At 45.8% G+C, this 26,988-nt stretch overlaps 1 protein-coding gene across 3 annotated transcripts in view; it reads right to left on the bottom strand.

Moving 5' to 3' along the window:
• Positions 1 to 23,480, bottom strand: part of RAB31 (RAB31, member RAS oncogene family) — a 116,920-nt gene extending 93,440 nt beyond the window's left edge. For 2 of the 3 annotated variants that reach the window (XR_013814252.1, XM_079785245.1), the window contains exon 1: positions 23,249 to 23,480. Coding sequence is in view for 2 of the 3 variants with exons in the window: in XM_079785245.1 (XP_079641371.1) it covers positions 23,249 to 23,287 (39 nt within the window). In the remaining variant the exon portion in view is untranslated. The remainder of the gene's footprint in view (positions 1 to 23,248) is intronic. The other variant, XM_079785244.1, reaches the window with a different exon arrangement.
• Between the last annotated feature and the right edge of the window lie 3,508 nt (positions 23,481 to 26,988).

Genomic DNA, 26,988 nt, shown 5'->3' with positions numbered 1-26,988 from the left:
GGGGCCACGTGCTGCCACGACAGACCCCCATAAGGCAGCTTGCATGTCACTGCCCAAGGAAACCTGATTTTTTGTTTACCCCTTCATTTAGCATTGGTATTGATACCGTTGTAATTTAACCTAGTTATTAATTAACAGGAAAGGAGCAAGGGGAAGGCCAAATATGCAGTTTAACACTCCCCAGGCTCTTTCCCCCTCTCGCTGGGGAAAGAGCCTGAACAGGGTGGAGAAGAGACCCATGCCCAGTAGAGTCCGGGTGCTATAGGAAAGGTACTTGCCTGTCAGACACACCTGGAAACAGGTCATTGGGCAGAGCAGGTGTGGCCACTGCAAGCACAGGAAGATTTAAGGTATTTAATCTCCTAAACAAAGGAGTTTGCTCTCTTGGTTCACACACCTGGGCTCTTGCTCTCTTGCCCTCTTACACTCCTGGCTTGCAGGGCTCTCATGCTCCTGTGCTCACCCACATGGCTCATGGCCATGCAGACCTCACACAATGGACTGAGGGACTGTAACTAGCCTAATGCTGAACTGGACCCAGCTCCATCATTTTGGAGACTGCATTTGCTTCTAGCTCTGCAGAATCCCCAACTGCACGTCTTCCAGGACTGGATTATGGGAAACGGGTCTTCGGAAATCCAAATAAAAAATATTCATCCTCCTGTGAGAGCCTCAGGAAATTCTTTTCCTCAAGATATCTTAAGGACCCGACCCCCAGCACCCAATGGGGAAAGGGATACCCCACTTCCACCAATAACAGTATGACGGAGCCAGAAGAAGATGTGTGATGGCTGTGAGTTACCTCTGGGTGGGTAACATTAGCCCATCAATAGAATTTTAAAATTTGCATTTGGAAAAGTAAAAGTACTTTTATTGTAAAGTGATGTATTCCTGGTGGAGGAGAAGTACTTTTATTGTGAAGTGATGTATTACTGGTGCAATAATGCAAATTAAATCAAGTTTCTGAGAAAATCAACTTGTTTTTCTAGAAGTGTTAGGAAAGTAGGTGACTTCTACAGTTCTTCCTAAAAAAGAACAAACTAATTTTTATTGAGAATTTATCATATCACCGGCATGACCCTGGATGGTCTCATGTTACTTATGCTCTTTAACTATAACAATAACTCTGTGAGACAGATATTATCAACATTTTACAAGTGAGGGATTTGTGTCTCAGGCTCAGCAACCCCAACTTAAGGACACATAAATAGGAAGTGACAGAGTCAGGATTCAGTCATTTGGTCGGTCTAATAGGAATCACCATGCTCTTCCCATGACCCAATCCTGCTTCTCTCTTCTTAGAGTCCAGAGCCCAAGAGAAAAATCAATTCAAAGCTACAGTCAAGGCATTGCTGGCCTGGCAGTGACCTTATTGGAACATAAAAGGTGCTTATGGGAGAAGCTATTGCAGGTGCACAATACCCACTCTCCCCTTTATCCATCAGAAAAAGAACCCCAAGTTTAGCTGGTAAAGGGGGCCATGAGACTAGGTTCTGGCAAACAGGAGAGAAGCACAGGCAATGTGTTGACCTCAGATGCCAGCAAACCAGCCCTAAACCAGCAACCAGGAATGATAAAGGAGAAAGAAATTAGTTCTATCCTATTTTAGTCACTATACTTTGGGATTTCTTGTTTCAGCAGCTAAGCCTATATCCTAATGAATACAAGAAACTTAATCTAAGAAACTTAAAAGCCTATGTATTCCTCTCTAGGCTAAGAATTATCCTTATAGCTTCTTCAGCGTATGTCCTTGCTTAGCACCCACTTCAGAATGGGTACACAGGTACATTCCTCCTGGGCCTCTGTCTGAATTCTTGCAAATTCCAAATCTAACTTTACAAGATTTACTTGTAAAGATGACACTATACCAGGCATCACAATCCATTTCTTTAAACCCATATTTTTCCCAATGTCCTTATTTGGGAAATGTCACCCACCCATATTTAGCTATTGGACGGGTGGTCTGTCTGCCACCTTGGTTTCCCCGTGTCCCAGGCCAGCATCACCTCATTTGAACTGAGGCTATGCTCACTGTGCTGTCAAGTTACACTGTTCTTCAGCAGCTGCATCTAGTTTCACACACATGCGGCCCGTGGGGTTGCCATGGCAGCGAGCACCATTTAAACGCTGGCAGGCTGGCTGCCAGCCAGGCCCAAGTTGTTGGTAATCCTGTCTTGTTGGTTAGCATCAAGACAGACAAAACACCTTTTATGACCATTCAGTAACAAGAGCTTTTTAAAAAAGCTGAAAGGGATGGGGTATCTGTTGGAATCCTGTGACCTATTTAGAGACCCCGGCTTAGACACCTTATGCAATGTAGTATTTCAGCCCCACTGCATATAGCCTACCATCATTACCTGAGATGATAGAACAGCTATAGGTCAATTTGTTCTCGCCTGCCATTTCCTGCCTTCACGATAAATCTATTACCAATCCCAGATTGATTAGCTGTGACATCTGCTGCGATCCATGACCAGAATAATCAGCACAAGCAATTCACTTTGGCCATGACATTTTTATAAAGAGCTGCAGGAGAGAATGACATGTGTCTGCTCAGTAGTAGTAGCTCATAACTAACAGCATTATTTATCCACCCAATTACAAGCAGTATAATGAAAACATTTTCACAAAGAGAAACCAGCATCCTCCTCTATACATTGAATTACAAATGCTATACTCTATCACCACTCAGCCTCTACTACAATATAAATAAGTATACTTTTATATTACATAGAATATACATTTATATATTGTAAACTATACATTATATTACATGTTATATAAGGCAACTCTGTGTGTGTGTGTGTGTGTGTGTGTGTGTGTGTGTGTAAGAGAGAGAGAGAGAGACCACCTATTACGGAGGCATGACTAGAGCTAATCTTAAATTGAAACAGATGGAATCACCAACTACGCTGACAAAAAGACTGCTACAGAATTAAACTGACATATGGACCTGTACTTTTTATGGCATTTGATTGGATTTTTTATGGGCTTGACCTTGTCACAGGAGCAGAATCCATCATCTACAAAGTCATAAAACACAAGTGTCACCTCAGCACAATATTCTAAACTTGTTAACCGATCCTCTGCTAGACGCATAAACCTATTGATCCGTTCTTAATTGGATTGGTGTACAAAACATTTTATAAGTACAAACAGCTAATAAATTGTAACAGGCATCTGAAAGAGTAAAATAGCCGTTGCCACCCCAGGGAGCTTTCAGTCATCTAATCCAAGGAATGGATCTCACATTCCTTCTCACTTCAGAACTCAGTCATCCCGTAGCTGTGCCCACCTCTCTTCCCCACTGGTCACACTGGAGCCAGGTCTGCGAAGGGCTGAGCCCTGGGCATCTTCCCCTGGGCAGTCCCTTAGATCTCCGTGGACTGGCTGGGTCCACAGAACCAACTGGAAGCCAAGACCAGGTTGAGGAGCCATGTGGTCAGGGTTACCACAGGGACTTCTCTGGGTCTCCTTTGTACATCTTCTCTGTGTGGCCCTTCCTCCACCCCCACTGCTCTCCTTTCCTGTGCTCATGAGCTTCACTTAATATGACTTATTTATTCCTCCACTCTTGCAGTCTGCCTACCCAAGTTGCTTCAAACCCATCACCACACTTCTCACCATAATACCCTGAAGTTGGGGTTGGAGGTCAAAGTGGCACATTGAAGCAGAAAGGAACTTATTGAAAAGATATTAGCATAGAAACAAAAAGACACACAATAAACACAATAGAATGGTCAGAGCTGGGTAGAGGCCGGGAGTGGAGTAAAGAGATAAAAATGAATCAATCAAAGCTAAAAAATGAGAGAGGATGCACATGGACCTGGGATAACAATGTGGCATGAACTGAGGAGTATGATTCATTTAACCCTCCGTACCTGAAGAACACAAATGTGTGTGTGTGTGTGGGGGGGGGGGGGGGGGCAGGAGGGTGAGAGTCTGAACTCTGATAAACTCACATGATTTTCAGAAAACCTGGGCTGGAAAAATAAGACAGTGACCACAGCCAAAATCCCACTAAGATGTCAGGCTGGCTATGTAAGTCTGCTGGGCACTGCTCATCCCAGCCAGTGTGGGGCGTCCCAGCTCCTCAGGGTACAGCTCCTACGCAGAGTCCGTGGTGTGTGCTCTGCCTGTAGAACCAGGTCCTGTGCCTGGAACCAACCTGCCAAAGGGGTATTTGGCTTTTTTAGCTTCTATTCAGAAGCCAGGATCTATTTCCATCCTAAATTAAGGGAATTTCCTGAAATAAGAGACAAATATCTACATATTCCTTTCATCTAATTTTGTGGCTTTGTACAACTCAGACCGGGTGCTGCACCCAACTCAAGAGAAAACTCAGGTTAGTTCCAAGGAGAAGCTGCTCCCTGCTCGGACACGTTTCGGGTTCTCTGGAGGAAGCTTCTCTACATCTGATCTGGAAACTAAGCTAAGGGAGTCTTCCACCCCATGATTTCTGAGGATCATAGGCCACAACAGTGTTAACATTCCAGCTAAAGTAAGCTCTGTCCATTTAGAGAGCAATGAGCACCTCTCCTGTGTATGGAAGTTCACCACTGACGAGCATGACTTCACATGCGTGAATAGTGTAACTGTGTTAAGTAATACACGTACAAGCTCACTCTGACCATTTCCCCACCACTTTACATGAGAGTTTCATAGCAATAAAAATAAATAAATAAAGTTACCATCTCAATAAACACTAGGCAACTAAAGCTGAAGGAAAAGACCCCAACCCAAAACTTGAACTGAGCCAGGCCTGAGCTGAGGGGCTGTTGTAAGTGCGCACTTAGGGCAACCCTTCCTGATCTGTCTTTCCATTTTCAAACGCTGAGACTTTAACTCACAGATCTGAACACACGTGTGCAGTTTAAATGCACCCAAAAAAAGAAGGCTTCAAAATTCCTTCAACACTTCATTTCAATGTCTAGTAGCCTAACTCCTCTATGCGGTTCACGTAGCAACGACTTCTTACTTACAGCTGAAAGGGCAGGTGAGGGCCAGGGCCGCTTCCTCCTCTGCCACTCCTGGAAGGTGCCTGGCGGACATCCCTCAGCCCAGAGCCATGGTCTTCCTCCTCCCTCCACCACTAACCAGAAATCTGCCCACACAAAATGCTAGCCTAGGCTTCACAAAACACGTAGCAAGCATGTATGTATGCCCTTGCAGCGTGGTCACCCAGCTCTGTTTACACATCTCATGTGACAAAGAATTCAAAGGTGATCTTTTAAATTCCTTCAGCCAGTCTTGAGATGTCTCCACTAAAGATGCCCTCATCCAGGTAGGCCCATCCCACAAAACAAGGAGTAGCTCAGGGATACGGCTTCCCCCTTCCTCGTTCAGGACCAGCTTCCAGTAACCAAGCCTGAGAGCACAGTGACCTTGGCCACCATCATCTTGGAGGCTTAACCTGAGCTCACTCACAACTTAAGTACCAACCTTTGACCACACTCCCTGGTTAGACACCTGACCTCATCCAGCCCCTTGGTGTGGTGGCTGAAGGTGAACACTGGTTCTGCCGCTGGTGGGCTGGGAGGTCCTAAGCAAGTTTATAACTTCTCAAGGCTTCTATTCCAACCGTACAACCATGGGCCCAGGAAGCGCTATCCTCCCGGAGCAGCCAGCCCCCAGTCTGACTGGCAACAGCAATGCTAGACGAGCACTGCAGTGTGGGCCAAGGCTTCACTCACCAGAGCATATGCCCTAGAGTCTGGACAACACATGCACTAGAGAGCTTTCACCTGCAGAAAGAGGGACTCCAGCACTGCTCGTTATTTGTGGAGATGAACCCAGGTTCTAGGATCATTTTATATATAAATATATTTTATTGATTTTTTACAGAGAGGAAGGGAAAGGGATAGTTAGAAACATCGAGGAGAGAGAAACATTCATCAGCTGCCTCCTGCATGCCCCCTACTGGGGATGTGCCCACAACCAAGGTACATGCCTCTGAAATCGAACCCAGGACCCCTAGGTCCGCAGGCCGACGCTCTATCCACTGAGCCAAACTGGCTAGGCTAGGATCATTTTAAATGGACTGTTACATGTTAAACTTGATTTATCCCTAACATTTAGACTCAAAATTCTCACTGCCATAGCAATTTCTGAACTAACTCCAATGGAAGTGATCCCACACATACCAAAGTGGAAAAAAATATTTACAGCTTGGAAAATACCCAAGTGCTGTTGATGGTAGAAACTGTAACTCATTGCTCCGCTGGGTTTCTACCACCGATCCAAACACATAAGCCATTACACTTCAAAGCCAGGTACCACCCCAACTCAGGTCACAACACCCCTCTTTCCCTTTAGCTACCCTTGGATTTTTCACTCCATGAAAGTGTCTTCCAGTAATGACTGAAGCAATTCAATATGCAATATTACAGGTTATTATTCTCAGTAAGATAGGCATTGTCATAGCCGATCAAAACTCGCTATATACTCAGCACCTAGCAAAACTTTTGCCTGTTAATAATGGCTCAATAAATATTTGTTGAGTGAGCAAACCAGTTAACCAGCTCTGACTTGCAGACCCTGGCATTCAAGGCACCTATACGGTTCAGTTCCCACAAGTTGATTCCTTTATGTGATTTCTAAATTTACCTGAAGCTGATTGATTCAGAAATCAATGAAACTTTTAATAGAACAATAGAGAATCAAGAAATAGACCCACATGCACATTGGTATATCACTTATGACAAAAACAGCATATTAGATCAGTAAATAACAATCAATTAATCAATAGATGGCATTAAAAGTAATTACTGAGGTAAAGCATTAGTAGTTAAAAAACAAAAAACAGATCCCTTCTGGCTCTTTATACCAAAACGAGAGGCCCGGTGCACGAAATTCATGCTAGGGTAGGGTCCCTAAACCTGGCCGGCGATCAGGGATGATCAGGGCCTTCCTTCCCCTGGCTGCTGGCTGCTGGCTGCCAGCCAGTGCCTTCCTTCATTCCGCGCCACCCCCTGGTGCTCAGCGCACATCATAGCGAGCAGTCAAACTCCTGGTCAGTCATACACCCGAGGGGACAATTTGCATATTAGCTTTTTATTATATAGGATAAACTCCACATGATCAAATAATTTAAAATGTTTTTTAAAAAAGACATTATTGCCCTGGCCAGGTGGCTCAGTTGGTAGGAGTGTCGTCCAGTACACCAAATGGTTGTGGGTTTGATCCCCAGGCAGGGCACATACCTAGATTGAGGGTTCAATCCCAGTCAAGGCAAGTACAGTAGGTAACAGATTGATGTTTCTCTCTCACATGGATGTCTTTCTCTCTCTAAACATATATTCAGGTGATGATTTTAAAAATAAATAAGGTCGATTGATACATACTAACAAAGACATATACTAAAGGTTTACCTTTAGGTGAAAAGGGCAAGAAAATTAACACGTGCATATCTATATATATAAAAGCCTAAGTGACCAAATGACTGGTCAACCGGTCTCTATGACACACACTGACCACTAGGGGGCAGACACTCAACACAGAAGCAGCCCCCTGGTGTTCAGTGCGCTCCCACAGCCAACCTCCCATGGTCGGCTAACCTTCTGCGGTCCCTCCCCCTGGCTGGCAGAACCTCCCGTGGTCCCTCCCCCTAGCCAACCTCCCACAATCCCATTTGGCCCCGAACACCAGCCAGGCTGAGGGACCCCACCCGTGCATGAATTCGTGCACTGAGCCTCTAGTGAATAGATAATATCTAGAAAAATACAAAAGGAATAGATGAGTGGAGGGAAAAAGTGGTCTTTTACTTTTCATTCTGTACCTTCTGTATACCATTTTTATTCTTTACAAGTATGTGTTAAGCCTAGTCATTAAAAAGAACTTTAAGAAAGACTGATCTTAGCAAAGATTTTCTTCATTAAAAATGGAAACAATATTTTTAATATTTGAGAGAACTGCTTTCAAATGCCCATGAACACTTTTAAAAGGCTTATTTATCTACAACTAATATGCTCCTTAGTTAATTGATTAAAATAGGTCTCCAAAGACACTGCTTTCCAACCCCTTTCACATACCAGCACACCCAGATCATTGTATTGTTTTACAGCACTGGCCACCAGTGGCTGCAGCCTGCCCTGCCCCACCTGCCAAAGCCAGACCAGCATTCAAGTCTCTGCACCTCCAGCACCCAATGGCAGCCCCCAGCCCATTCAGTGGGAGGCTCCTGTACTAGGAACCTCTGTCAAACACCACCACCTTAGTATAATTACTTCAAAATAATGAAGATCCTACAGTAAGTATATATTACAGTTTTGTGGTGTTGGAAGGCAGGAAGAGAGTGGGTTACTATTTTTTTTTTGTGGGGGGGAAGGAGGAATAGGGTGGGCTTCTGGGGGTGCTGGTAATACTCATTTTGTTCTGTTCAATTTGTGAAAATCCATGGTGCGCTATATTTAAGAGGTAGTTTTTTGGAATGTATATTATCCTATCTAATAAAAGAGTAATATGCAAATTTACCATCACTCCAAGACACAAGATGGCCGCCCCCATGTGGTCAAAGATGGCTGCCCCCATGTGGACACAAGATGGCTGCCACAAGATGGCTGGCAAGGGAGAGCAGTTGTGGGCAGTTGGGGGGGACCAGGCCTGCAGGGGAGGGCAGTTGGGGGGGGACCAAGCCTGCAGGGGGAGGGTAGTTGGGGGGGACCAGTCCTGCAGGGGAGGGCAGCTGTGGGCAATCAGGCCAGCAGGGAGGGCAGTTGGGGGACACCAGGCCAGCAGGGGAGGGCAGTTGGGGGGGACCAGGCGTGCAGAGGAGGGCAGTTGAGGGGGAACCAGGCCTGCAGTGGAGGACAGTTGGGGGGGACCCAGGCCTGCAGGGGAGGGCAGTTGGGAGGGAACAGGCCTGCAGGGGAGGGCAGTAGTGGGCAATCAAGCCAGCAGGGAGGGCAGTTAGGGTAACTGGGCCAGCAGAGGAGGGCAGTTGGGGGAGACCAGGCCAGCAGGGGAGGGCAGTTAGGGGTGACCAGGCCAGCAGGGGAGGGAAGTTGGGGGCAATCGGGCCAGCCGGGGAGCATTTAGGCATCAATCAGGCTGGCAGTGGAGTGGTTAGGGGATGATCAGGCTGGCAGGCAAAAGTGGTTAGGGGCAATCAGGCAGAGGCAGGTGAGCAGTTGGGAGCCAGCAGTCCTGGATTGTGAGAGGAATATCCGACTGCCCGTTTAGGCCCAATCCCGGTAGGATCGGGCCTAAACGGGCAGTCGGACATCCCTCAAGGGGTCCCAGATTGGAGAGGGTGCAGGCTGGGCTGAGGGACACTCCCCCCATGCACGAATTTCATTCACCGGGCCTCTAGTACTTGAATATAAAAATGTAAAGAATATGTTACAAATTTGGTCCAATTAGTGAAAATAATGAAGCTCTACAGTATCACATAGTAAATCAAAAGCTGTTGCCTAGCACCTGTGCCTTGCAAGATCCCCTAGGAAAGGAGACACAAGAAAAGGTCTAAGCTGGAGCCCCTCTTGTAGAAAGAATCTATTCAAATTCTTCTGAGCCTTGAGGTTATCAGGTGTAAAATTGCTTGGGGCACCCTGGCTGGGGAGCTCAGTTGGTTAAAGCATCATCTCAATCCGTCAAGGTTTCGGGTTCAATCTCCAGTCAGGGCACAAACAAAAAGAAACCAATAAACAAGTGGAACAACAAATCGATGTTTCTCTCTCTCTCCATCTCTCTCTCTAAAATCAATAAATATAAAAAATACTTTTTAATTGTTTGGGGCAAAATAGGTAAGAAAATTTTTGTATATGATATGCCATTTAGGGTTTCCTGCTAAAGGGTTTCCCTGCAAACTGTCAGCGGTTTACAAAGCAGGAAATGGAGCCCTGACGTTCCGTGACTGGCATGGTAATCACGTCTGCCTGCCCGGAGGCGTGCCCACTCTCACTGTGCTGCACTGGCAGGATGCCTGTCCAGTTGTGATTCACAGCTGTAATGGCAGACCAAGAAACGTCTAAAATCTAACAGGCCCCTACAGTCCAGCAGGTTGGCCTTCCTGACTGATTGATCACAGTTCGCAAAATGAAATTTCCTAAACCCAAATAGAGCACTTGACATGGATCCTATGAGGGAACAAAGGGGGGAAAGGACTAGAGTAAGTCGCCTACTTCCTGGACACGTGAGCTGGGAAATGGAACAGCCAAAAAGCCTGGGCTCGAGGGTGCTACCTGGACACAAGCTCTGTGACCTGGAGCAAAGCCTTTAACATTGCTAAGCCCTGGCCTCTCACATCTGCAAATAGAGACAAAATGCCTACCACATAAGGTTGTTTGAGGATTAAATAAAACAACATATGGACAGCACACTGTGAACTGTAAAATGAGAAACAAATACAAGGTGTTGTTGTTCGGCTGTCACACCTTAGTGCTGTCATCAACATCCGACCTTCCCCAAGAAAGCACTTGGACTCTTCAAGTCTAATACATTCCCAGAAGTGAGAAACAGCCATCTCACTCCCAAAAAACCTGCCCAGGACCCAACCTTGTGGCAATTTGCCTCTTTTTCTCCTATGAAGTACTTCATACCTGGTTCAAATTATTCAATCAGATTAACTATATATATAAAAGCCTAAGTGACCGAACGACTGGCCCACTGGTCACTATGATGCGCACTGACCACCAGGGGGCAGATGCTCCCACAGCCAACCTCCCGCAGCCAGCTGGCCCCAATTGGCCCCACCAATCTCCTGTGGCCCCTCACCCCGGCCAGCCAGCCCTGATCAGCCCCAAGCCCCAATCAGGGCAGAAGACAGCCCCAATCGGCCCCAATCACCAGCCAGGCCATGGGACCCCACCCGTGCATGAATTCGTGCACTGAGCCTCTAGTTAAATTATAATTCTTATTGATACAAGACCTCTTACGTTTTTAAAATCTTATTCTATTGATTCAATGGTGCCCTCCCTACTACATGCCGGTTGTGAACAAGTCATTTGTGACTAACAACAAAGTTTGCCACACTGCAAAGAGGTTACATGCATTGGGTTTTGGAGGCCTACAAAGCTAGTTCTAATCCATGAAGCATTATTTATTAACAGAGAGTCTTTGCAAATGTTACTCAACCCTCTGAGCTTCAGTTTCCTCATCAATAAGATGACAATAATAACAGCATTCACCCTTACAAGTCCTTTAATGCCATAATATGTAAACCACTTATTCAGCAGAGGCCATATAAGAGGGCCACAGATTGTTGCTATTCCTGCCATTCAGAGGTAGAGTGTAATTCTCCTGCCTTTGCTTCTGGGCTGGCCTTAGTTACTTGCTTGATTAATACAAGTGGCAGAAATGACATTCTGGGATCTGTGAGGGTAGATCACAAGAAACCTTTTAGCTTCTGCCCACGGCTCTTAGAACACTTGCTCTAGAAACAGCCAGCCACCATGTAAGTCTAACTGCCCTGAGACTCCATGCTATAGGAAACCCAAGCTAACTGTGTGGAGAAGCCACATGCAAAAAGATGCCTGGTTAATCCCAGCTGATACAGCCACCCTAGCCCAGCCACCAGACATGCGCATTAGCAAGTGTTCTGAGGCTCCAGCCCTGGCCACCACCTGACTGAAACTACATGAGAAACCCCAAACAAGAACTGCCCATCTGAGCCCAGTCAACCCACAGCACTAAGAAAAATAATAATAAATGGTTATTGAAAACCACTAAGTTTGCGGTGGTTTGTTATGCAGCAATGGATATCTGAAACACTCAGCACAGTGCCTGGCACGTGAGATATAGTGAGTACATGTCTACTGCTATTATTAAAGTGATATTGATAAACTAGAGTGACTTCAAGGTGACGTCTTTTTTAATCAAAGGCAAAGGCATTGCATCATGCTTTCCTGATTGGAAAAGAACAGAGTAAGTTTGGCTGCAATTCCAGAACTGTACAACAATCTTTCTTAACTGTTACTGATGTCGCTGTGATTAGGGGTAGGGGCAATTACAAATTATTATTGTGCTAGTGAGTTTTTAATTACCTTTTTCCTTTTTAAATTTATCCTTATTGTTGCAAGTATTACAGATGTCCCGTTTGTTTGTTTGTTTGTTTGTTTGTTTGTTTTTTCCCATTGACCCTCTCCACCCTGCCCCCACTCCTCCCAGGCCTTCACCACTCTATTGTCTGTGTCCATGAGCTATGCATATATGCATATAAGTTCCCATGGATATTTTTTAATAAGGAGGAAGTCAAGGATATATGAAGAGAACAAAACTCCCTCACACTCCACGCATAAGCAAGAACAAAGATGTGCCCATTGGCTTGTGGCATGTTAGTTATGATGAATAAATACAAAGCATAGGGCTGCTGCAAGTGAAATGTGCAATAATACAATTCATGTTAAAAGTAGCAACATGTTCATAGCAATAAATTATATCAATTATAATTGTAACAATATTTTTAAATTTGTACATTTTTATTGTACAATCTATATATATAAAAGCCAAGTGACCAGAACGACAGAATGACCACAATGACCAAAACGACCAGTCACTATGACACACACTGCAGCCCCAACCACCCAAGGCCCCTAACCCTGGCTGGCCCCGCCCCCAATTGGTTCCCCCACCCTGATCGGGGGCGGGGCCGGCTGGCCAACCTCCCAAATCCCCTACCCACCACCGGCCCAGCCCCATCAGCCCCCATTGGGGTGGGCTGGCCGGACCCCACCTGTCCATGAATCTGTGCACCGAACCTCTAGTATTAAATATTACGTTATCTTACTAAGATTAACCTATGAGGTGGAGGTTTAGAAATAATACAAATCATCTTTTTAAATAGAGGTCTTTCTTTTAAAAAATTGATATACCATATTTATTAGTAGTTTCTTTTAAACTGAATTGTGTTGGGAGATCTTGAAATGACTGAGTTCATGACTCACATGCTTCTATAAATAATGTCTTCATGAGAAGAGCATTTTAAAAAAGCAAATGTATAATTTGCTTTATTTTGTCACATATATTTGAGGTTCCATCAGAATCTATGTGTTTCTATGGTAATATCTAAGGTTTTCAAGATTGTCCATTAGTTGCATCACACCAGAAAAAGCAGTAAGACTGTGAGTTGAGGCCTGCTGCTCTGGGAATAGCATCTCGGGCCCACACTCAGCATCGCTCAGAATATACCTCCACATTCCACCTGGTGGTGCCCAGGGACCGATGATCAGACGCAGCCTTCCTTTCCGAGTCCTGCCAACAGGGACACTTCATTAGGGAAAGAAAGCCTCCATTAGCCATGGCCAACCTGAGAGCCTACAGCAGTATTTCTCAGACCTTTTTAAGACCCTACGGGCTTGTTTAAAGGGGCAAGCAACCCAGGGGCCCCAATGCAGACTTTAATTATTGTGTAAATATGTACACATAATGAAAATTTACACAAACTGTTTATGCGGAGCTCAGAATAATCCCTGCTCAGTGAGGGGAGTAAGTGAAAAGCAGAGTTAGAAACTTTTTCCTGGATGTCTCTTTAAAAGGAGGACAGACTGATGATTCATCGATGAGAAGTGCAGAGAATCAGAAAACAAATTTAAATGGGGGAAGAAAATGACCCTGTGGAGCAGAAAAGAATAGAGACGTAGCAGAAGAAATGGGGGAGGATGGTGAGCCTGATGTTGATCATAAAATAAAAAAGCAGTCACCCAAATGTAAAACAGAATACAGGGAAAGAAGAAGAGCTATGAGCAGGTGAGCCATGAAGACAAGGAGGCAGGCAGGATGATTTCTTTATGCCTGCAGGATTACAAACTAACCAGAGGAAAACAAGACCTCAGCAAGTTGGTACAATTACATATGTTATTATAAAGAAAGGATGTTAAAGGCATCAAACTGCAAACCTCAACTTGTGATCTCAAAGGAAAATCAACATTTATCATTTTATTACTAATTATTTCCCCTACCTCATAATTAGATTTAAAATTGAATTAAGATGAACATGTATTACTTTATGAAAAAAATAGCCTTCTAGAAGTTTATTATGAGAAAGTTTAGGTAATATTTTAGTTCTAAAATAAAACATGTATCTATGAAGCATGTATTATGATGCTATGAGATGTTCTTTAAAAAAAAAAAGACTTAACACATTGTGGGCGGATCACGAGCATTCTCATGTTTTCATATTACACAGTGTTTTACATAAATGTTAAAGGCACGCCTTAAAATTAAATACCCATTGCATTTTGAAGTTATTTATTACATGTTCTTACAAGCTAATATCTTTTTAAAGTATGATACTTTGTAAAACGTTTTTTGTACTCGTTCAATAGAAACTTATCTGGATACTGGGTAAAGCTAGCAATAAAACTACTGGTGCACAATGTGTTAATTAAGCTTAAGCTTGCCATAAATGTAAATGCCCTGGCTAATAGTCTAACCAGAAAAATAACAAAACACACACATGCACGCACACACACACTCGCACGCACACACACACACACACACACACACACACCACAAAAAAAAACAACAACAAAAAAAAAACAGGAACAGTTCACTCTTTCCCCTCGCCAGCAAAGGGCAAGTTTTACATGAAACCCTGTGTGTGTGTGTGTGTGTGTGTGTGTGTGTGTGTGTGTGTGTGTCCCTCCCTTCCTCTCTCTATCTCTCCCCTTTCTCTCTCTCTCTCTCTCTCTCTCTCTCTGTGTCCCTCCCTTCCTCTATCTCTCCCCTTTCTCTCTCTCTCTCTCTCTCTCTCTCTCTCTCTCTCTCTCTCTCTCTCTCTCACCTTCCTTTCTAAGGGGTCTTGGATGGAAGCACTTTTTTAAAACATGTTTTTATTGATATTTAGAGAGAAAGGGAGAGGGAGAGACAGAAACATGGATGGCCTGGCTGTCTCCTGCACTCCCCCTACTGGGGATAGAGCCCAAAACTCAGGCCTGTGCCCTGCCCTGGAATCGAATCAGCAACCTCTTAGTGCATGGGAGGACACTCAACCACCTGAGCCACACCGGTGGGGCCGATGGAGGCTCTTTTTAAGGACCACACAATCTATTTGCAGACCTCAGTTAAAACAGTGATTCCATGGGGCAGAAATGAAGTAATACCGGAGAATTCAAAAATTTTGACAAACAAATACAGTTGTTACAAAGGGATCTAGCTCTCTGGTATCTTGTTCAAGCAGAGAAAAATGGGAGGAAAATGATTTCCCCTAGGTCCTGCTTGCTCTCCTTCAGGGCCCACTCAATCTTCTGATAACGCAAGTCTTCTAGGAGCACCTGGGGGAACTGACCTGTGTAGCCTAGGCTACCTTATGGGTTAAATTCTAAGAAGGCAGAAGCCAAGTTCATGACCTCCAGTGAAGTGGAAGCGGGTCCGGGACCTCAGAAGTAAGAAAATACATCAGAAAAAGACTCATCGAAACAGAAGATGCCACAGTGAGAAACTCATTCAGTGACACCGATGTTAAATCTCACTTTCCTTTTCCTGATTTCTGCTGACAAAGTTAGAAAACAAGAAAGACAACTCTGGCTCCACAGGACATACGTGTGACTCTCAGCAGCTCAGGGATCACACCACGGAACTGAAGATACAGAGCCAAAGTCAGCCCCTGGGTAAGTGAGAGGTGATGCTCCCCTCTGGTCCTGCCGGAGACTGAACACACTTGATCACCCACCACCCAACCAACCCGCTCCCCACCTCCCAGAGCTCCTGTGCCCCTCACTCGGCTCTGTCATGTCTTTTTTTCTATATAAGACCTTCTGACAGGCTGTAGATTTTATATTCCCCAGCTTCCTGCTAAAATCTAAATTCTACAAGTCCAAATCCCTTTGTCTGTTTTGTTCAGACACATCATGCCTGGCACTTGTACAAGCGAAGAGATATTTTCTGAATGAGTATCACAGAAGTAAATGGGAAAGAATATTTTAAAATTATACATGAGCACATAAAAAATAAGACCAACATCACTTTTGTTGTCTTCTCGCCAAAAAGCTGAGCCAGAAGAAGCAATGAGGAAGCAATCAGACTAAGATGTTGGGACTTTCTACAAAGCAACTGGCCTGGGATTCTGCAAAAATACTAATGTCATGGTAGAAAAAGAGGAGAGGAGTTGCTTTAGATGAGAGACATGACAAGCCAAGGTAATACATGATCTCTGACTGGAACCTGGATTTTTTTAAACACCTGTTAAGGCCATTTAGGGACAAATGAAAAAGCTGAGTATGGACCCTATGCTCAGCACTATTGTATTTGTGAGATAATGCTGTTATAGTTGTGTGGGGGATCTGTCCTTTTTCCTAAAAGATATATACTGAAGTATTTAGGGGTGAAGTGTTAGAATGTCTGCAATTTACTTTCAGGTGGTTCAGGAAAAAAAAAAGTAGTGTTATTTAGATACATTAGAAAGAGAACGCAAGAGTGGCAAAATGTTAGCCCTACTATGTGAGATGTCTACAAACAATTCACTGTACTACTCCTTTAACTGTTTTATAAATTTGAAAATTTTCAAAATAAGCCACGGGAAAAGCAGAGTTAAAAATAAAAGAACTCATTCTAGAGGGACAGTGGAATCAATGGAAGAGCGGTCAGCGCAGGAGGGGGAGGGCTGTGCTCTTCACCTCCCTACACTCTCAACTACATCAGCCCTTCAGAAAACACCTGAGACCCGGAGCCACACCTGCTCTCTCCAGTGCCTGCGGTCCATGCCCACCGTTCCTCCTTTGAGGCATGTTCATGTTCAGATCCTTCCCACTCCACGAAACCTTCCCAGATTGCTCCCTTCCCAGCACCCAACATATTTAACTTAAACTTCACCACCTCCTACTGCACCTCCAGCATCCCATGCATCACAAATGCCACGGATACTAGTTCCTGTGCACATGCCTGTCTTTCCTGCTCAACCAGGAGTCTCTCCATCACAAGCAGAGACGAGAAACCCACCCTCCCTACTTTCTATTTCTAGCAGAGCTTGCACCACAGCAAGTACTCAAAACAAACCTTGATTAAAAACTTTCTGTCCCTCACCTGTCCTCATGTCTAATAAGATGATAGAGAGTCAATATTTATCATCACACTCTGTTACTTCTGCTGTCACAGGAACGCAGGCCATGTAGTTTAGTGCATTGCTAGTGTGTCCACATCCTGGAGAAAGCAGAGTACTCTTTGAAGACAGGCATCAAACACCCACAGCTCCCAGCATGAAAGAAGCATGCAATAAATGGTGAAGGATTGAGTGAATGAATGCCTGTTCCATTTTCAAACACATTATAAATTATAAAAACTAAGACAAATGAAAGTATAATAGTTGCACAGACTTGCAAGCACTAAAAATTAGCTAAACCTGTTGGACACAATTAAATTTGAAGGCGTTGCCCTAGTCGGTTTGGCTCAGTGGATAGAGCATCAACCTGCAGACTGAAGGGTCCCTGGGTTTGATTCAGGTCAGGGACATGTACCTCGGTTACAGGTCCTCCCCAGCCCAGGCCCTGGTCGGGCTCGTGCAGGAGGCAACCAGTCAATGTGTTTCTCTCACATCAATGTTTCTCTCTGTCTTTCCCACTCTCTTTAAAAATCAGTGGGAAAATATCCTCCGGTGAGGATTAAAAAATAAGATAAATTTGAACACTTTTTCTAATTTATGGACTCAAAATCTTTGTATGTCCCAGCATATATTTTAAAGAGGAAGCTTTGCTTTCTATATATCATTGGAAAAGGGAAATTATCATTTAAACAGTATCAAGTTTATTAAATAAAAATTTTAAGTATTATAAAATATTTAACTTTCATCAGCTTCAAAGTTTATGTTGCTCCCAAATTTTGCATGTAGCCCTAACCAGTTTGGCTCAGTGGCTAGAGCGTCGGCCTGCAGACTGAAGGGTCCCAGGTTCGATTCCGGTCAAGGGCATGTACCTTGGCTGCAGGCACATACCCAGTAGGGAGTGTGCAGGAGGCAGCTGATCGATGTTTCTAACTCTCTATCCCTCTCCCTTCCTCTCTATAAAAAATCAATAAAATATATATATTTTTTTAAATTTCTGCATGTAACCAAACTTTCAAATCTGAGAACAATCAGAGAAGTGATTCCACCCCAGATACTAAGTCATCAATTTCTTCTTGCACATTTTTCTTTGCTTCTTCTAACATTTCTTGTGTTTCTTCTTGAGAATGGCTAATGAAAACATCACCAACTTGATAAGGTATCATTAAGCAGCTAGGATCTGCAAGCATGATGTCCTCACGTGCATCTTCTAAAATTCTGGAGTTGTTTCTTTTTTGATATCTATTTCTTCCTTCTGTTCTGTGATTCTACTTGTATACTGTGCAGATTTGTTTATCTTTTGTTGATTTTCAAAGGCAACATTGACATCTCCTGCAGCTGCCTCTTCGTGGTGGCCGCCATCTTGGGACTGGACCATGGTGAGAGGCTGTATCATTTACGTTGATTCTCTGCCCAGTACCACCAACGCTGAACCACACTTTCCACAGGGGTTCAATTTAATAGAGGAATCAGTTGTAGTAAAAAATGCATTATATTGCTAGCCTCTCTGCACACCCTTTCCACACTCCCCCCCCCCCAAAAAAAAAGGAAATGCTAGTTTCTGGGAAAGAAAATAAAAATGTGTATGTTAACAGAATCTCAGACTGAAAAGAAAAGCAAATGTGATAGTTGCCTAGCCCAGTCCTCCCCGGTATATTCATTCCTTCAACAATGTCACCGACAGCCGAAACCGGTTTGGCTCGGTGGATAGAGCGTCGACCTGCAGACTGAAGGGTCCCAGATTCGATTCTGGTCAAGGACATGCACCCTGGTTGCGGGCACATCCCCAGTGGGAGGTGTGCAGGAGGCAGCTGATCGATGTTTCTAACTCTCTATCCCTCTCCCTTCCTCTGTGTAAAAAATCAATAAAATATATTTTTAAAAAAACAAAAAACAATGACCCCGACAAATTCAAGTAACCTTATAGAACACTTACAGTAACGGGAGCTCCCTATTGCTCAAAGCAGTCCATTTGAGGCTCCACAGTGCTGACTGATATGCCTACTGTGAGCAGAAATCTATTCCACTCTTGTGTCCTCAAGAACCACATGCATCTTACATGTGAAGGCCTGTACATATGTACCTGAAGACCCCACTGCTCAGATGTCCCACCAAATCCCAGGTATTTGATTTCTAGGTGATGAACCACCATACAGATTCAACAAGGCCAAAAAGAGATGCATCATCAAGCTCCTTATCAGAAGCAGGAGTGTCTTCAGTTGTCTCTTCACCACTCAGCTGTTGAGGAAGTGGCAGAAATCTCTAAAATGTTGTCAAGACAACCAAAGTCCAAATATAAATCTCTTTGGGATTCCACTCAGAAGTAGTTTTAAGTGTACACCATACACACCCAGAGAAAATAATAAAAGAAAGATCCTCTCCTCCCGCTCCTTTTTTCCTCTTCCTTCTCTCCTCCTCTTCCCTCTCCTCCTCTTTCTCCTCCCCCTCCTCCTCCTCCTCCTCCTCCTCCTCCTCTCCTCTTCCTCCTCCTTCTCCTCCTTCTCTCCTCTTTCTCCTCCTCCTCCTTCTCTCCTCTTCCTCCTCCTCCTCCTCTCCTCCTCCTCCTCTTCCTCCTCCTCCTCCTTTTCCCCCTCCTCTTGCTTTTTCTTCTCTCTCTCTCTCTCTCTCTCTCTCTCTTTCTCTCTCTATCTCCTCTTCTTTTTGCCGGGGGTAATGTGGGTTAAAAATGCATACTGGGAAGCTTTCCACCTTTGGGGTTGGAACAGCTGTTGCCTCAGTATTGTTTTCGTTAGTTTTTTTTTTTTTTTTAACATACTTGGCTGTTTTTAAGGGAGTTGTTTTTAAGCTCCATGCTTTATAATACTAATTGAGATTACAGTGTGGGACAATTGGTACTCTATTGGCAAAAACCTAGGGTCCTAGATATCCAGCTAGAACCGCTATCAAACACACCCTCTTGTGTGGTTAGCTTCCGATAGATGGCCCAACTCACCCCAAGAAAGGTCATTCACAAAAGCTTTGGGATAAAAAATGAGGAAGTACACCCATAAGAATAATGAGAGTCAAGAATTTATAAAAGGATATCTAAAGAAATCCAAGGTGCTTGAGTCCTTGGTTTTTCCAACAGCACAAAGCATTCAGAGAATGTTCCACAGACTACTGTCAATTCCATGTGGGAGCATTCGCCAAAAGAAATAAGATCAGACATACCCTAACATCAGGGCTGAAAGGCACAGGTACAGGTAGAGAAGACATGCCATCTGGCCCACTCTCACTTCCACCTGCTACAAATGACCCTCTTGCCAGGAACCTCTGACCCCACCATGGAAGCAAGAGACTACAGTGAAGAAAGATAAAAGTCTGCTCTATCTATGCCTAAAACAACCTTGGGAAGCACATCCCCAAGTAATCACCAAGCAATCAAAGTTAAAGATCAGGCACAAAAAGCCTCCCAACCTCTCCAGTGAGACAGCAAGAGTCCAATTAGGAGGCCCACATTTTCCATCACCTTCTCAAGGGGGCCCAACAGAAAGTGATCCCAAGAGAGGGTGTGCCTGCTAGGGTCTTGGTTATACTGAGACTTCAGGGAGGTGTGGCAGTGCTAAAAAAACAGGAAGCTTAGTGCTAGCCACATGCAACACTTCACAGATCTCCTGACACAAACAGCAAAGGAGCTCAGGGTTCTTATCAAATTTTTGAAAGGACTTCGGGACTTTCGTAAGTCCAGCCACTGACCCACAGAGTTCTCTCTCAAATCAAGAGAACAAACGCAAGGCAGTTACAATTGTTCACCCAAATGCTCTCTCACCCACCCCAAAAAAATCACCGTTTTTGGGTGAACAATTGAGAATATAGCCTGTCACACATCTTGTCCAGGACAGGACCGGCGAAACCTGGGGACTTAACAAATATTATTCGATGTGGATAATAAGGTCACTGGCCTTTCAAATAAGATATCCGCTGACCTAAGTTAGACTAAAACCTAGAGCCATTCTCAAAAAAAATTTTTAAAAGGCCATGAAAGTGGTCAAAGCCTCTGTTCAGAAATATCTTTCCTGCTCTGTTTTGGGACTGTTCTCCTTTTCCAAGCTCAGACTCCTACGCCAACAGAGTCGAGTCACTGCAAAGAACAAGCAAACCAGGGTGAGGCATTGTGTCCAGGACGCCACTAAGAGTGTGCTTCATTCTCAGGGATAAGAGAAAAAGAAGTGAAGGGATTTCTCCCAGCTTTCTCATCTCCCAAGCTTGCTCACTGTCACCTGGAATCATGGCTTGGCAGGAAATGGTACCACATATCTGAGAAGATCATCTGATATAGTCCTCTGCCTTAAAAGAGAAGATGTTATTATATCCATTTTACAAAAGAGGTGACTGCAATTCTTGTCCAAAGCTGCACAGCTAGTGAGTGGGGGAAGAATGGGAACCAGGTTGCTGCCTCCTGGGGCAGTCAGGGCCCTTTCCACTGATCTGTTTCCTTATAGAAAGACATGGAGATTTATCAAACAGTGAACTTGAAAATAATTCATGTGATGGGGCAAGGCCTGTGCCATTCAAGGAGATGACAAGGGAGAAAACATGAGGGGTGGGGGGAGGAGGCCAAATATTTCCTACATCATTTGTTCTCATGGCCTCGCCTGACACACACAAAACACGTGTTGAAGTTGCTTCTCGATTCCCTGGGACATGACATTCCTTCTAAGTCTTGGAAGGCCTTCTGAGAGTCCGAAATGACTCCTCACAAGGAAAACACGGGATCCCTGGGACTGATGTCTGGACTACATTACAGAGCCTGGCAGACCGTGAAACCTACCCCTGACACACTGAGAAAGGTCAACAGAGGAAGCCTAGCGCAGCCTCCCGTTCAGATCCCACCGGCGGCTGAGCCAGGCAGGGGGGCAGGAGCACCAGGGGGTTTGTGCAGGGGTAACAGGCAGTGTGCCAGATGCCCTGGGACTCGAGGGGGAACCCCACAGCCCAGGGGACATGAGAGTTCTGGCAAAGGACAGCAACAGGAGGCGGTCAGGAAGCCCTCCTGTCAAAGGTTCCAGAGGAGCCTAGTCGCAGCCTGGACACCCCGCTGAGCTGCCACAAGTCAATCCTAGCCTAGAATCATTTCCTCTTTATACACTTCCTGTCCATCCATCTTGACAGACCAGTTAGCATTTCTTTGAGACGCGAAAGAACGGGTCTACCCGCCACCGATGCTCTTGTTTCTGGAAATGGTTTTCGTGGGACCAATGGTTTTCTTTGCCAAGGGCAGTACAGTTAGGTACGGGCGCCAAGGCTGCTGAAAACACCGCTTGAAACCCAGCTCTTTCAAAAGAAATAACTCTGGAACTTAACATTGCCCCCACCCCACCCCCCAGAAAAGGCAAGAAAGGGGAAGAAATGGGCGCTAACCCTCTCTGAACTCCCCGGGGCCGTTTTCCAAGGGCTGCCCCGTCCTCGGCCAGGTCCGCCGGGACCCACCGCTTGGGAGTTTGTTTTTGCCTTTGTTTCTGGCTTCTCTCACGTTTCCTCGGGCTCAGAAAGACCCACTTTGGAAGGGGAACGGGTGACGGGGGGCTTGCTCACCCCGCTTCCATCTGGGGCACAAAAGTTTTCCAGGCGCAACGCCCCGCCGCACCCGCTTCGCCGCCGGCCCGCACCCCCTCGCGCCCTCCCACCTTCGCCGCCTTTTCTTTCCCAAGTTCCCGAACCAACTGCCCCGGAGCCAAGGGGACTCGGCGCCCTGCCTGGTCCGAGTAACTTAAAGTTTCCGCCGGAAGGAAATTATCAAACGCGCCGGAGAAAGCCCTCCACGGCCGTGGCCAGGACCCGCCGCGGCTCCTGGTTCCAGCGGAGGGTCCCGGGCGGCCCGGCCCCGGCCCCGGCCCCGGCCCCGGCCCCGGCCCGGCCCCGCGAGGCCCGAGCGGATCCCGGGGACCCGGCCGGCGGGGGTGGAACGGGTTGAGAAAGCCGAGCAGGCTCGGACCCGAACCCCAACAGGGCTGGGACGCGGCGGGGTTGTGGGGGTGGGAGGAGGGCCAGGGGCACCGGGACAAGGTGGGCGCACGGGCCAGGGAGGGCAGGGGACGAGGGGGTGCGGGGGCGCCCGGGGGGCACGGAGACTACGGGGGCGCTCGGGGAGCGCCGGGACGGGCGAGGGGAGGTGGACGCGGGGGAACAGGAGGGCGTACAGACCAAGGGGAATCAGGGGGGGTCTCGGGCCAAAAGGGGGTGCAGGGGCCAAGAGGGGTGCAAGAACGATAGGAGAGCAGGGGGCGTGGGAGGCGCACGGTCGAGGGTGTCCCCGGCGGGTGGCAGCGCAGGACTCACCCCGAGAAGGCACACTTTGAGCTCCCGTATCGCCATCATGTGCTCGGGACCGGTCCGGGCAGGGGCTCAGCATCCTCCGGGGCCCCGGCCGCGCCGCGCCCACGCCGAGCCAGCGTCCTCCAGTCTCCGCCTTTCCCTCGCGGCGCCGCTGGCGGAACCGCCGCCGCTGCTATTTCTGGGCCTGCCGCGGCCGGTCACGTGGCCCCGCCGGCTCCTCCCGGGGCTTCGGCCTGACTCCTCGGCACCCCGGGCTCCCAGGAACGCCCCCAGGCCGCGTCAGCCGCCCCGGGACCTGCGGCGGTCCTGGGGGTGCCTCCTCCCTCGGACCCACTCAGCGGCTAGCCCGGGTTCTGCAGAGCCCGCTCTGGCATTTGCCTCTCCAGCCCCGACCGGCTGCAGTGCCCCGGGGGTGGAAGGAGGACAGGACCCCACGACCCACTGCGTCACTGACTATTCCCTTCCTCATCTGGAAAAAATAAAAATAAAAAGTGCATGCTGTCAGTCGAGGTCATTTACACAGGAGCATTTTGAAGTCTGTCTGTGTCCATCCCGTTTGACCCCCGTGTAGCTCTTTGCTCTCAGCCCTGAGTTCGTTTTTCTGTATGTAAGATTGAAAACGGTTCTAGAAGCAATATCCTATTCCTCCCTCCAAAGCAGGCATATCAGTGTCTGAAAAGGAAACACACATTCTGGAGAAGAAGCTGCCTTGCTCAGGACAGAAAAGGCTACAACCTGCCTGGGCAGACAGACACCCAGCCCTCAGACTCTAGAAATATGTAGCTCCAGGCAGACCTGCATCCTTTCTTAACCTGTAAACGGAAAGAGGTTCCTGGCTGGAGACAGTCAAAGGCTTGTGGGAACTGCCCTCTTTTGTTCTCCATGCATGGCTCAGTGTGCCTCATCCACTCAGATGACTACTTGTTGCTGCTAGAGAAATGACATCTCTTACCTGAATAATTCACTGGCATTTCTAGTTGGAAATAATATGGTTTAAAAAACAAGCCAAAAAAAACAAACTTCATGCCCTATCCCAAACTCCCTGGCCTTTCTCCTGGCTTGCCAATTTTGATCAAAGACATTTCCATTCCCCCAGCAGACCACCCACCTTGATTATCTGGCTTTGTTCCCATTGAAGCCAGGGAAGTTAGGAGCACCCAAGTAGCCCAATACAATGGGGACTTCTGAATCAAGGCCTCCAGAGAGAAAATCCTAGAAGCTGGGGTCCAAACAGGCCACAAAACAGAGAATTGGCAATTAAATTCCCAGAGCAGCAGGGGCTTCCCTCTGACAGGTGCAGGCTCACTCACACAAATCTGGACTAAATTATCCAAAAAGTAGCCATGTACAAGATACAGGTCCTATTCAACATGGAGATTATTTTATCCGTCTCTGTCCTTGGTTTAGTGTCCAAAGTAAGGACAGTCTTCTATGTGGGCAGTGTGAAAGGAGGCCAGCCTAGAATTGCCCAGCCCGGGTAACAATACCTCGCTGTCCTCAGATTTACTGCAGAGAGAGAAGGTGCTACACAGTTGCCGAGGAGACATCATGGTAAAGCAACTCCTGGCCAAGGCCTTCAACAGGCTTCCCTAGCATCTAGCTCACCCCTGGAAGTCTGACTTGAATCTCCATGTCGAAGTGCTTCCCTTTGGCCTTTCTTCTCACTTCCCAAAAGCTGGTCAAATCAGAATGGAAGTCTTATCCATTACCTACACCCAATGGAATGAGTGGGAATTCATGAAATTGCAATAGGTTGCTGAGGACAGGACCATCTCTAGACAAAAAATAAGCTGACATAATTTCTCTTCCATTCTCTTACTCTTCTTCATGATTCTTCTCATTCCACACTCTTCAACATTAACCGCGGTGTCTGAGATGCTTGTGTGGTTTCTAGGCTTTCCTGAAATAGTCTCTTACTCAAGTCTTCCCCCACCCCCACCCAAAAATATACCCTAGTCTGCTTGCCCTGCTTCCCACCCCCAACCCTATTAAAAATCACCTCATTTGAGATGCAAATCAAAACAACAATGAGGTACCATCTCACACCTGTTGGAATGGCTATCATCAACAAATCAACAAAGGATAAGTGCTGGAGAGGATGCAGAGAAAAAGGAACCCTCTTGCACTGCTGGTGGGACTGCAGACTGGTGCAGCCACTGTGGAGAACAGTATGGAGTTTCCTCAAAAAACTAAAAATGGAACTTCCATTTGACCCAGTAGTTCCACTTCTAGGAATATATCCCAAGAAACTAGAAACACCAATCAGAAAAGATATATACACCCCTATGTTCATAGCAGCACAATTTACAATAGCTAAGATTTGGAAACAGCCTAAGTGCCCATCAGCAGATGAGTGCATTAAAAAACTGTGGTACATCTACACAATGGAATACTATGCTGCTATAAAAAATAAGGAATTCTTACCATTTGCAACAGCATGGATGGAACTGGAGAACATTAGGCTAAGCGAAATAAGCCAGTTGGAGAAAGATAAATATCACATGATCTCACTCATTTGTGGAATATAGTGAACAACATAAACTGATAAACAAAAATAGAACCAGAGTCATAGAAGCATCGAACAGAGTGTCCAACCTATTAGGGAAGGCAGTGTGACAGCGGGGAGGAGGGAGTGATGGGGTAAGAGATCAACCAAAGGACTTGTATGCATGCATATGAGCATTACCAATGGACACAGACAGGGAGGGTGGGGTGAGGGCATGATCTGGGGGGATGGGGGCAGCCGGGGAGTGGTCAATGGGGGGAAAAGGAAACTTATGTAACACTTTAAACAATAAAGAATTTAATTTTTTTTTTAATCACCTCATTTGAGTCTGATTCTGACCAGGCATAATGCTGTGCTTTACCAAGTGGCAATCCTACTCTGTCAACCGGACCTCCTTCATGAGTTTATACTCCCTCCTCAGCCCGGTCACGGTTGGGGACTTAAAAACTGGCCTCATGAAAAAGCTGGTCTCCATGATCAACCCAAAGTGACACATTGACCCTCACCAGGAAAGAGGGAAGGACTGCTATGAGGCATATTTGGGAGTGACAGGCCCTGGGTAGCTCTCAACTTTTTAAAGACATAATGTTCTCTACGAATGCTATTATTATACTCTAAGATTACTGTAGTAAGGATCTATCCTGACTCCTATCCTCTGGAATTTTCTGAAAATATGACTTAAGCAGGGTTAAAAATTCAATGGAATATAACTGAGAATTTATCAACTAAAGCAATAGAAAATGCAAGTTTTTCTTATGAGGCCTTTGTAAAGTAAAAGGTCATTGTACTAATTCAGACTTCTGCTTTTCTGCTGCTTTATCGTCTCCAGTGGCGCCATACAAGAAGAAATCCACACTCTTCAGTATAGCTTGCCCAAACTAGCCTCTTCCCTGCCCACCTGGTGACACCCCATCATTTTTCAAAGACCTGCTCAAATTTCATCTCCTTAGGAAACTCTACCCCTGAGCTTAAATATACTCTGCTCACATATTTCTTAGCATTTACTGAACATAAATAAAGTAATTAGCAACTAAAGCCCTTTTATAAGAAGTCAGAGTCCAAACAGATATACAAATGTAATTATCTGGCCATATGAGAAGTACCCATAGATTAAGAAAGGATCATCTTTGTATCACCAGGGTTTTCAAATGACAAGACTTAAAAAAAAAGAGTGACTAGAATGAATCTTTTTATCTCTGTCTACCTAGGATTTTTTCTAGAAAGATCTTTGGACCCA

Source organism: Cnephaeus nilssonii, assembly GCF_951640355.1.
Source record: "Cnephaeus nilssonii genome assembly, chromosome: 11".
Taxonomy (NCBI): domain Eukaryota; kingdom Metazoa; phylum Chordata; class Mammalia; order Chiroptera; family Vespertilionidae; genus Cnephaeus; species Cnephaeus nilssonii.
Note: the sequence above shows the minus strand (reverse complement) of the source record. Positions and strands in the feature narration are given on the sequence as shown.